The 12,187-nt window shown below is 52.4% G+C and overlaps 1 protein-coding gene across 14 annotated transcripts in view; it reads left to right on the plus strand.

Moving 5' to 3' along the window:
* The window catches only part of LOC101788571 (cytochrome c oxidase assembly factor 1 homolog), an 89,443-nt gene that overhangs the window by 67,188 nt on the left and 10,068 nt on the right, over positions 1-12,187 (plus strand). For 4 of the 14 annotated variants that reach the window (XM_063233909.1, XM_063233905.1, XM_063233904.1 and 1 more), the window contains 4 exons: positions 2,922-2,972; positions 4,875-4,966; positions 8,635-8,783; positions 11,369-11,445. In XM_063233909.1, the coding sequence (XP_063089979.1) occupies positions 4,882-4,966; positions 8,635-8,783; positions 11,369-11,445 (311 nt within the window). In that variant the 5' untranslated portion in view covers positions 2,922-2,972; positions 4,875-4,881. The remainder of the gene's footprint in view (positions 1-2,921; positions 2,973-4,874; positions 4,967-8,634; positions 8,784-11,368; positions 11,446-12,187) is intronic. The other 10 variants (XM_063233907.1, XM_063233910.1, XM_005003746.4 and 7 more) reach the window with 4 other exon arrangements.

Raw genomic sequence — 12,187 nt, forward strand, 5'->3', positions numbered from 1 at the left:
ACATGCCTGTAATCCTAGTGTTTGGGAGGCTGAGGCAGGAGGACAGCTGCAAGTTCCTTAGCTACATAGTAAGGCCAGCCTACGCTAAACAGTAAATGCAGGGTCAGTCTGCTCTACATACAGAGGAAGAACCCGTCTCAAACAAAACAAAACAAAACAAAACAAAACAAAACAAAACAAAACAAAGCCAAGCCAAGCCAAGCCCACCACCCGAGCAAGGGCTGGACCTCCCTGCCTGGTCGCCCATCTGAGCTGGGATACTTGGACTCTTGTACACCAGGCGGTCAGCATTGCTGGCTCTGCACTAAAAGTTCATACTGGGGCCCTCAGACCAAGTCCTCACCCTTTTAGTCATTTGTAAAACTTAGGGGAATTTTTTGGTTTTCTTTCCTGCTGGCGCTATTACCATGGCCTTCCTTACTGACTGTTCTAAAACATAGTCCTTTGAAAGTCCTTTTTGTATTTTGCTTTTAGTTCTCAGGATGCTGTTTGCAATACCAGCCACTGCAGAGAATCCCCTCTGAGCATCTGAGCATCTGAGGAAGAGGTCTTTCAGAGGCCTCAGGGTTTACCCCAAACAGCGATGGCCCCTGGCACTACCTGGCCCCCAGCAGGGGCTGCTCAGGTCCCCCTTGCTGCTGTGAGTGCTTGGTGTCAGGTGTGCCTTCAGGAAATGCCTGTGAATGACAGTACGGACCTTTGTGCACTAACCTTAACTGACTAGCTTTTCTTAAGTTATGTTCCATTTCTCTTTATCCCCTCATGAATTTCCTTCCTCCCTTCCTCCCTTCTCTTTTTCTCCCTGTCTCCCTCCCTCCTTTGCTTCCTCCTTCCCTTTCTCATCTTCCTTCCTATACTGGAGATTAAACCCACAGTCTTCCCCAGCCCTTTTGCTTTCTTAATTTTGCACTAGGGTCTTATTAAATTGCCTAGGCTGGTTCAGACTTGGAACCCTCCTGCCTCAGCCTCTCAGTGTAGGGATTATAGGCATGTACCCCCACACCTGGCTGTTTTCTTCTTTTCTGAAGGATGTATCTTTGTCAGCCCCATAGTCGTTTTGGGAATGAACTACTGTACAAATTTGTAAATGAGACCTGTGCTAATTGTTCTAAGAACCATCGTTTCCATCCTAGGTGTTGCCACCCTAGAGTTAGCCATTGCCTTGCTTTGTGTCATGGAGGCCTCTGCATTGGTCCTGCAACAGGTTGGTCCTGCCTCTTCCCTAGTTGTCTGTGGCCCTCCCTGTCCCGTGAGTCAGTGCAGCAGCTCTGGGGACAGGCTGTTTCTCAGCAGTAACACCCCGCCCCCACCACTTCCGGGCCCATTTCCTGTCTCCCTTCCTGCCCCTCACTCTCCTGCTCTGCCTCTGTGTTCTGCTGTTTGTGCACCCTCTGCGGGCTACTTCCGGGTTGCACTTCCTCTCTTGGTGCTCCCATATGTTCCCGGGAACCCGGTGCTGTGGCCCCCGGCATCTCAGTGTGAACTAAAGGCAGCTCACACCTTCCAGGTAGCGCACAGAGCTCCGGCTGCCCGCGCTGCTCTGGCGGCAGCGTCATGACAACATCTGCCCTGGTCCAGCACCCCGCCAGGGTCTGCAGCACGAGGGCTGTTGTTGATGGCCCTGACGCTGTGGCAGCTATTTAATTGCCTGTGTTACACTCGGGAGCGAGGGGTGGTTGTCTCTTGATATTTTCATATTCTCACCTCTGACCAGACGGGGCCCTCGTGACCATTTCATAAACCAGAGGGAACAAAGCGACAAGTGCCACGCACGCACAGCCGTGGGGAGGGACAGCAGGCTGGCTGTCGGGCTTCCTCCCTGAGCACGAGGAAGGTACTGTGAGGGGTCGCGGGGCACGCAGTGGCTGAGCGCTTGCCTTGCGCGCATGCGGCCCTGGTTGGCTCTAGCACTACCCGAAAATTAGTGAAAAACAGCATATTATTTTGAGTTGCGATACTACCCCTCTCTACATTATTCTATAGCAGACTTCTTAAATTTTAATGCACCTTGGTGGTTGAAACAGACCTTGGAGCCAGAGTGAGTCTGAATCCCAGTTCTGCCATTTATACAGATTCGTGTGAGTTTGAGCTTGTAACAGCTTCTCTGTGCCTCAGTTTACTCGTGTAAAAATGGAGTGATGATGGTTCATACTTCATGGGGTTGTGCAGATGAATTATTTTATGTAAAGTGCTGAGAACAGCACCAGGCACGCAACAGTGAAAGGCGGAAGTGTGCGCTCAAACTACTGGTATTATTCACGTCCACCAGTAGTTTCGCTGCGCTGCGCCATTGTTTCTTCATAAACCTGAAAAGCTGGTTTTTTGGTTGCGAGTGTGTGTGCGTGTGCGTGTGCGTGTGTGTGTGTTGCTGGACATAGAACACAGCGCCTCACAACTGCTAGGCGTACCCCACCCCTCTGAGCTACACCCCAGCCCTGAGAAGCTGGCTCTCATCTGTGGCCGCAGCTGACGCCCACCCCATCCGCTGCTGCGGTCACAGCACCTGCCGCCTGCTGCCCCTCCACCGCCCTTGGCGACGCTCAGAGGTGCATACTACACAAACAGGAAACCAGCAGGCCTTGTTTCTTCTTCTTAGTTTGGCAGGAGAGAAAGGGGAAAACCAGGGCCCTTAACGAAGTTTGTCTTAAGAGTTTAAATGTAACTTCTTTTTCAGGTTCTACGGCTTGGACTAGTAATAAACCTCTCTAGAACCCAAGAGAGCTGTGTTTAAAACCACTGTTTTACTGTGTTGGAGGGAGGTGTTGTTGAGACAAGGTCTTGCTCAGGCTGGCACTGAAGTCACTGCCTCGAACTTGCAGTGATGCTCCTGTCTCAGCTTCCCAAGTGCCAGCACTCTCCATGTGTGCCAGCATGCCTGGTTTAAAGCGATAGTTTTAATGTAAAATCTTTTCTGATTGCAGGACAACTGTCCTTAGAGGATGTTCAGGACAGTTCTGCTACAAAGTGGCAAGGTAATGGGGTGCTCTGCTACCCAGCTCCCCACTGGAGCCTGCAGTTGTCAGACACTGTGGGCACTGTGGGTGTCTGCTGCTCCTTAGCATTTGCTGCAGCCAGACCTGCACAGGGGGTACGGGTGGATTTTTCTGCCTTGTTTCCGATGCCCTTTTTTCTGCCGTCTAAGCTGGCTTTAGAAGCCATAGCAGCTACTATGGGAGGCTCTGCTACCTCACCCCGGCCGCCCCGCCCCGCCTGCTGAGCTCCCTTCAGATGAAGCCATCTGACTCACGCATTCTTTGGGAGATGCTCTGACGTTTCTTTCTGAGGACTACTGGCCTTTCCCAGACCGCACTGCTGTGACAGTCTAGCATATTCCCCTCGGGCTAAGCAGCAGTGCCTGCCCAGGCTCCCTAGTTTCCATAGCCTTTCAATAGCTGAACAAGACAGTGTAGAAGTATCTATTACAAAGATGCCCTGCAACTTGTTTAATTAATATTTCTGTACAGAACTGGTCAAGGGTCGCCCCTCCATGAATGTACTTAACTACAAGGAACTTGGTCCAGCGGGACTTCCCTGGGCTCACCCACCTTCCTGGTTGCAGGAGGGGGGCGCAAGTGCCCATCACTGTGCTCGGTGCTCTGCATTGAGCCGTACTGAGGCTGTGCTCCCCCTGCCTGGTGGACCCGACCAAGAAGGAACTCATGCCAGGCCCCGCTCTGTGCGCAGGGCCTCTAACTGTGGAGGGCACCTCCATGGCTTTGTCTTTTAAAGCCTTATCAGTTCTAAGGTTCAGTCTTAAAAGGTGGACACGCGTCTTTGTGGGGCCTTCTCCTTTCTCTAAAGCTGCAGTGCCCACCTCCAGCCAAAACCTCACTTATTTTTGGAGCAATGTCACGCAGAGACAGACAGTCATTTGCCTAGGTCTCACCTAGGGTAAGGGTGCTCTGAGGGAAAGGATTCCACCCACAACTGTGTTTTGTTAGGTCTTTGATGGTCGTGCCACTGGCGGTTGTAACATTTAGACTTCAGGCAGTTTCACCTAAAAGATCTGATTCCTGTACCTCTCCAGAAGTGGCCACTGTCATCCCAGTTGGCTGGCGACGGCCCCTTGGCCTGCCTGTGTGGGCCACACTGCATCGCAGTAGCTGCTCTCATTAATGTGACCTGTCTGGTTTTGTGGGGTTTGAATTGTGGCTTCCACCTGTCTTGTGCCACTGTTGCCATGGTCTATCTCTGTTTTCTGGCCATGCCCCTTCCAGCCCTGCAGAGTCCCAAGATGGGATGAGCAGGGTGAAAGGGCTGTGGGAAGAGAATCTGCCGTGCCGGCCCCACCTGGCCTTCGGGAAGTGGGTCATGGCCAGGGCGGAGGGGTTTGCTGGCACCACTCCATCTGTTCGCTCAGCCTGAAAGTTACAAGGAAGGTTTCCTTGCCCAGGGGGAGGGGCCTTTTTATAAAATATGGAAGAAAGAAGCCAGTGACAGCCCCAGCCCATTGCAGACTTCCAAGACAGGCTCTTGCCCCAGAAGACTAGGCTTCCTGTTTACCAGCAGGCCAGAGACAAAGTGGCTATGCTTCCTGGCCGTGCCGGGTCTGGCACACAGGCCACATTCTGTCTGTCAAGACGGTGGGCTGAATGTTCCCTCTGTGCTTGGCCAGTGGGCTGGCAGGGCCCCTGCGGCCTGGTCCTGGACACAAGCCACCCTCGGAAGGGCACCTGCTGGAGGGCACTGCTTTGGTTGCAGAATTCGCCATGGCACTGGGGAAGGAAGCAGGCGAGGGAGGGCGGTCTCTGCCGCCTCGCTGGTCATCTCCTCAGCTCTGCTTTCCCTGCGCAACCTGATCCAAGCAAAGGCCCTTGGCCCAAAACTGAATCTCTCAGTAATAAATCTGTATCTTTTGTTTTTAAATCTCCCAGAAGCAGCATGCAAGATCCTTCAAGAAGAGTGCTTCTTTACACCAGTGTGCTGTGTGCAGGAACCGGGCCCCTGGTGTATTACCTCATACAGAGTAAGTGTCCCCCAGCTGCCGGAGGCCTTCTTCCAGCTCCCGGGCTCTAGCAGAGGAAATACTTGAGATGCTTTCAGCACATCAGACAAAGGAGGAGAGGACAATCTTAGAAGCCAGCCTGCCATTCCATTGCTGGAAGTTTCCTCCTTAGCCTATAATCACAGTTTCTCCGAGAGCCACGAGTACAATTCAAGGACCAGGGCTCATTTGCATAAGACGCCTTGCAAAGCAAGATTGGGTTTTAGGCCTGCACACACAGGGTTTCTGTCAAGATTTCTGTGATTCTAGCCCTCAGGCCTGTAATCTGAGCACTCTGAGGCTGAGGCAGGAGAATTGCAAGTTTGAGCCCAGCCAGGGGCACACCCTGCCTCAAAATAAAAAGTAAGAAGGACTGGGAATTTAGTTCACTGTGAGGGCTCCTGGTTCAGTCCCCCAGAGGGTGGGAGTGGGGAATCCAAGATTTTACAAAGAGAAGGAAGTGGAGAGTACCAGATGGTCACAAATGGGGAAAACAGTGGCCCTTTCTCAGGTGTCATTAGTCTGCTTGCCCTGCCATTCTCCACTGTGGCCTTAGTGGAAGAGGATTCCACTAAGCCTTGAGCAATGGACTCTGACAAGAGCACAAAATAAAAGCAAAATCCACGCAAACATGGCTGCTAGCCACGCTGCACCCAAATTTGAATCTACCAAGGCAGGGCACCAGCAGCTAGGACACTGAAGGTTATTTCAATGCCACTAGTGACAAAGCAGCCTTAGCTTTTTTCTACACTGTTTTTTGAGGCTCCTTTGTTCCACGCAGCTCGGCTGCTCGCCCTGGGGCAGCAGCATTATCCTTCCCTCCAGTTACTAGCAGGCGGCACTGTGTGCCCCCCATGCATCCCAGTGTGGACTATGAAATGAGTGTGCCCAGCGCTGAGTCAGAGGGCAGCACAGCTCAGCCCCGTGAAGGGAGGACAGCACAGGGACAGTGCCCTTTCGGGTTGCACTCAGCCTTCTGGCCTAACAGCCACTTCCCCTTTGCAGGGTGGCGGCCACAGCAGCCCTGCTGGTGGTGAGATCCAGGCTCTTGCAGCCGCCTACCCTGCTTGAGCCCCAGATCTAACTCTTGTCTCAGGGTGTTGCCTCGCAGGGAGCCCCGTCCTCCTTTCTAGGCCTTACTTACCTTCCTTGTGTGACAAGAGCTAATATCAGTGTGAAACATTACTGAGAGAATTAATTGAATCGCACACATACATGGTATCAGAATGTAGGGTATTTAAATTTAAAAATTATTACAGTAAAAGGCACATCACCATTAGTCCCTCTCAGAATCCTCCCCCTTGCTTCTGACACACTTGTGCATCTTGCCATTTTTTTTTGGTTTTGGTTTTTGAGACAGGGTCTCACGTGTAGCCCAGGTGGCCTTGAGCTCTCAGCGGTGCCCCTGCTCAGTCTCCCAAGTTCTGGGCTGCAGGCAGCCTGCTGGACATCTTCTTTTGCTGGTGTCTTTACTGGGCATGATGAAAACTGTGAGGAGTGCCACTGCCCAGTGCCTCCCAATGGAGAGGCAGGCTTGTGACACGTGATGGCGTGTCTGCCTCCCCCTTAGTCACTGCATCTGGCACTGTGTGCCCCCCTCCTCTTCACCAAAGTCCCAGAGTCACAATAACCATAAAGGGAATGTTGGAAGTGATTCAGAACATCAAGGCAGGGGCGATAACGCGACTGAAGACCCTGTCACAGAAGGACCCCTGGAGCAGCTTCGGAAGGAAGGTGGCAGAAATGGTGGCTTAAGTGCGCTCGCAGTGAGGGGGAGGATTTCCAGGGGTTCATGGCAATGCGTCTTTTACTATAATGGATCTTAAAACTTTAAACATTCACTGGATATTTTAATCACTCCTCAAAAGCTGTTGACATATTGAGGAGTAACAATCAGTGGCTTGTCGTGGAAATCACGCAGTAAAGCTCAGCTCTCTGGAGCCAGCCTCTGCCCTCCCGATTCATCCCAGCTCAGGTGTAGTCACACCTGCAGCTCCTGTCCAGGCTGACCTCATCCCTGCAGTGGGGAGCACTTTCCTGTTGCCAAATTCAATGAATGGAGTCAGGGGAGCGTCCCCTGCCCCTGCAGCCACATGGATACACACAGACATACAGACACAGACAGATGTTCTGGTGGGTCAGGTTCCCCTTAGCAGGTTCAGCTAGAATGCACCGTGTTTGCCTGTGTTTGAAGGTTAGAGCTGTGTATCAGCAATGCTGCTTTCATGGCTAGCTCCAGATACATAGTGAGTTCAGTCCTGAGCTACACTGAGACCTGTCTCAACAAACAAACAAGTCAGTCAAAGAAAGGAGCATGGGTCCCAGGACTGAGGTGCATTCTGGTCTGTTGATTTGTCTTTGGATGTCCTGGTGGGTCAAGTTCCCCCTAACAGGTTCAGCTAGAATGCACCGTGTCTGCCTGTGTTTGAAGGTTAGAGCTGTGTATCAGCAATGCTGCTTCCTTGAGGGTGGAAGCCAGGGAGATTGGGAATCGGAATCCTTACTATTCAAAGAAAAGTACCACCCAATTTACAGACTAGTCAGTATTTTTTTAAGACTCCTGGGAATTTAAGAGTCAGTAGTGTAGAAGGGAAAAAGCAGAACGGGGTGAAAGTACTTTGAAGCCGTGAGCAACTTGATTGTGTCCTGAAGCAGCCGTTTCCTTTCAAGTGTAATTTAAAGATCATGGTTTCCTTGTCTCCTGCTACCCTAGTCTTTATACCTTTCTCCTTCCTCCAAAGCAGTCCTTCCTGGGGAAACCTGCCCTTGTCCTCTCCCTGGAGCCGCTGTCATGCCTGAAACCCTCAGGGAGGTGCTTTCACCTGACTCCGGTGGCCTTCGGGTTAAGAAGGACTCCAGGGAACCCGCGCAGTTCTGCCCAAGCACAAATGAGCCCTTCACAGCCTTTGTTGGTCTGAGGGCTTTGCTGTGGGTGATGCTGTGGTGTACCATAGCTTGAGCCTCATCTTTACCCCCTGATAAGGGGAACTGAACTCCAGGCCCCGGAACTGAATGACATCTCCAGCCCTTTTGTTTTCCTTTTCTTGACATAAGGTGTCACTGTGAAGTTGGCTGCCATGAGCTCACTAAACCCAGGTTGGCTGATCCTCCTGCCTGTCTGCCAAGTGCTGGGATCACAGATGTGCACCACCACGCTCAGCCTCTTGTTGTGAGACAGGGTCTTTCTAACTAGTAAATTGCCCGGGCTGGGTTGGAATTTCTGATTCTCCTGCCTCAGCCTCCAGAGTGCTTGGATTACCAGTGTCGGGCACCTCACCAGGCTTATTTTGTTCCTCATCAGAGTGGAAGCAGCTGTGTTTAGAGCTGGCTGTCCCAGATCCGCCCCTCCCCCTGGACTTGGGCCAGCTGTGACTCTGAGCTGGTCACAGACTCACACACAGGACTTCAGAGATGGCAGGAGCCTTGAAGAAGAGCTGGCCAGACCCCCTACTAGAAGGGAAGGGAGACAGTGAGACAGGCAATGAAGCAGCTGGGCTTAGAAAGGTCAGAACGGCCAGCAGGGCAGGCGCCAGCGTGACCCCGCAGCCCCGATTCCTCTTCTCCCACTCCCATGGCTGTGTCTTCCGGTGCTCCTGTTGTATCTCTCACTGTTCAGTAAAGGAGCGGTGCTAACCCGTGTGTCCTCTCAGAAGGCTTGAGCAGGACCGAGTACTACCAGATGGCGCTGGAGCAGCTGCATGGCCACCCCGAGGCGCTGGAGGCGCTGGGCTCGCCCCTCCGTGTACACCACCTGCCGATGCTCAGCAGGGACCACTTTGTGGACATCACTGACGCCCGGGTACGTGCTCTTCCTTGTCGGTGTAGCACCTTTCAAGATGGGTTTGAGTAGGCAGAAAACTGTGCGTGTTCTCCGGGGCTCATTTCACGGATTTTCTCTTCCTTGTGGGGAAGGGATGTGGTAGGGAACACAGTGGTGTCACCGTCCCATTGGACTGAAGCTGGGGAATGACCAGGGGAATGCATGGGCCACCGTGCAGCTCTGAATGAAGGCTGTCTGTCCAGTCAGTGCCCATGCAGACACAGCCGGCCTTTACCTTGCCCTTCAAAGCTTGCTTGTGTATGTGGCTTTCATGAAGCCAGCCCATTCTGCTGAGTCTCGTCCGTTTGCATAGTTTGGTTTCATCAAACTCATTTGATTGCTTAGGCAGCTCCCGATGCGTGGGATGTGCAGATATGGGAGGCCTGGGGACAGTGAGGGAGCTGAGGAGACAAACTTCCACTCCAGGGCAGGGGCCAGCAAGGCTGTGGCGAGCCGTGGCCTCACCTGAGCAGTGAGACCTCATACCTGCTACAGAGCGGATGGTCCCCACCTGGAGGTCCTGCAGGGGAGCAGTGGGCCAGGCAGGACCAGGCTGGCAGAGCCCAAGGCTGGACCTTGCTCTGTGGGGGCGTGAGCCTGGGAAGCGCTCTGAGGACAAGAGAGAGATGTTCTGATTGACTTCCCTCCTTCCTCCCTCCCCCCCCCCACAACTGCCCTCCCCACTGACTCCCTTCTTCCCCTCCCCCACTCTCCCTCTCTTTCCCCTTCCCTTCCTCCTACCCCTCCTCCTCCTGTAAAAAGCCTGGCATGGTGGCTCATGTGTATAATCCAGCACTCAGAAGGCGAGGACAGGAGGGCTGTCTGCAGTTTGGGGTCATCCTAGGCTGCATACTGGAGGAGTTAAAGGGCAGCATGGAATACATACCAAGACCTTGTCTCAAAAAAACAAAAAAAGAAAAAATCAAGGAAAATAAAGGCCCCAGTTTCCGTCTCCAGTATCACTCCTCCTCCAAACCTCCAAAATTAAGTCCATTCATAAGGGCACCTTCACAAGCTTGTTTTTGCTCAAGGCTTGGTTGTGTTTGCATATACAGTAACCCATGCGCACCTTTCCACTGACTTTAACATGTTCTGGCCAGCTTGAACACTGGACTGCCCCATCCGGTGGCCTATGAATGGATCTCATCCTTTTATTGGTCTTTTTAAAAATAAATTTAACAAAAAGCTGCCAGAAGGGACAGTCATGCGTGTACTTCCAGTGCTCCAAGCCACCTGCAGTGAGACATCCGAATGACATCCAAATGCCCGTCCTGAAAGTCTCCAATCATCTGAGGTCAGATGCCTGACACTGGCATAAATGCCCGTTGGTGACTGTCACTTGGTGTTGTATAGGGCAAATGACAGGAAAAAGAAGCTGTGTACAGGCCAATTTTTAAAAATATTTTTGATCCTTTGCTAGTTGAGTTCATACATATAGACCCCGTGGACATGGAGGTCTCACAGTTTTTGTTTTGTCTTTTTCCTTAAAGCCTATTCCTTATGGTCCAGAACAAAATATGTCCCAGTTTGCTGGCAGCAGTTATCCACCTGTTTTGTTTGTTGCTTTTCTAATGGCACCAGTGCTGGGTATAGTAGTGAATCCCTGCGATCCCAGCACTTGGGAAGCTGAGGCAGGTGAATCACTGCGCGTGCCAGGCCAGTCTGGGCCACACAGTGAGACCTTGTCTCAAAAAACAAACAGCAACCACAAAAGAACTAGTGATTGAACTACATCTGCAGTCCTTTAAAAAACATTTTGTTAAAAAAAATTTTTGAGACAGTGTCTCACTGAGTTTCTAATTTACCCAGGTTGGATTTGAACTTGCAGCCTCCTGCCTCAGGCTCTCAGAGTGCTGGGTTTACAGCACTAGACGACCACACCCCTTTTCACAGTGCACTTTGGGTCTTTGTTCTTTTCCGTTGTATTATGGAAAACTGCAAACAGAAAAGACCATTATACTGTGACCTGCATACAGCACCCTGCCTCCTCACCTGGCTGTGTCTGTGTTTATGAATCTCTAAATGTATCACAAACTAACCTTCCAACATGCCTGCACCTCTCTGCACATATACATGTATGTCATGAACCAGAGGTTAATACGTTTTTTGAGGTAAAATAATGCTCTGTGAAGGGCACACAGCCACGCGTCCTGCTCAGTGAGTTCTAACAGGTGCCAGTGGCGCAGCCTGTCCCACCCACCCAGGCCCCCTGCAGGTCCTCTGTCCCACCCAGTTCACCCTGCCTGCCCTTTGCCCAGTGTTTTGCCAGCAGTGTCACTGGATCTAGACCTTAGTGGGAGGCGGTGTGATGCCTGACACCTACCTGCTGTGCACGGCATCTTTCCCAGGGCGGCCCCGTGCTGCAAGGCCTCCTCATCAGGAGGAAAGACAGCCGCTGACCACGCCAGGATCCTGAGAAGGCTGTGTGGACACTCGGTGGAGTTTCCAGACCCTGGCTCATCCCTGGATGTCGTGGGTTTGGCTCCAGAAAACACATTTTGACATCTTTTGAGACAACAGTGTATCTGGTGACATCGCTCCCTTGTGTCTGTTTACCCCCACAGCTGAAGATTCCCATCTCTGGGCCCAAGGCAAAGGGCCATCTCCTCACTCGGTCAACCAGGAGCGCCCCCTTTAAGAGGTACAGGGGAGGGATGGGGTCCGGGGATGTGTGTGTCCAACGGAAACAGTGCTGGTTCCCATTTGGACCTGTCATTAAGTGACCGCAGTCATAAGAGGAATCAGCTCTAAAGCCTGAAGCAGAGGTCTGTGTGGCTGGGCAGCTGGCCAGGGCTCAGCTTTTAGCTCAGTGCAGACGATTTATCCGGCACAATCTCGTGAACTGTGCTGTCCTCATCCTGCGGAATCTGAGACACTTGACAGTTATAGTGGTCCAGGTCTCCATGACTGGATGCTGTTCTGATGACTGGATGCTGTTCCGGCTTCTCCCTCTGCTGCCGCCCTCCAGACAGATGAATAAAGGCATTGAGTGTGTTTCCAGTTATTCAGGGCATTCTCTGCAGAAGCCCTCCACCCCCTTAATTGGCTTTTCTTGTCTGGTTGCCAATAGCTACAGCCACTCACTACCCCCCCTGCAAGCCCAGGATGGGAAGCCTCTCTGGAGTGTTTGCCATTTAGCAGGGATGTGCTGGAATTCCCGAGGACAAAAGCAGCAGCTCCTCCCCTGGCTTCTCCCAGCTCCCGGGGGCTCCCTGACCCTGAGCCCAGGATTGGTGGGGAGCTGCAGGGCACCAGGCCAGGAGCTGAAGTCCCTGGGAGCCAGGAAACGGGAACTAAGCTGCCCTTCGCACTTCGGCCAGGCATGGCCAGGGCAGCCCTGATTAACAGGCGGGCACTCTTGTCACAGCACTGGGCCAGGTGAC

This window comes from Cavia porcellus, unplaced genomic scaffold (assembly GCF_034190915.1).
Source record: "Cavia porcellus strain 051 isolate PalLab524CR breed Dunkin Hartley unplaced genomic scaffold, mCavPor4.1 scaffold_23, whole genome shotgun sequence".
NCBI classification, from domain to species: domain Eukaryota; kingdom Metazoa; phylum Chordata; class Mammalia; order Rodentia; family Caviidae; genus Cavia; species Cavia porcellus.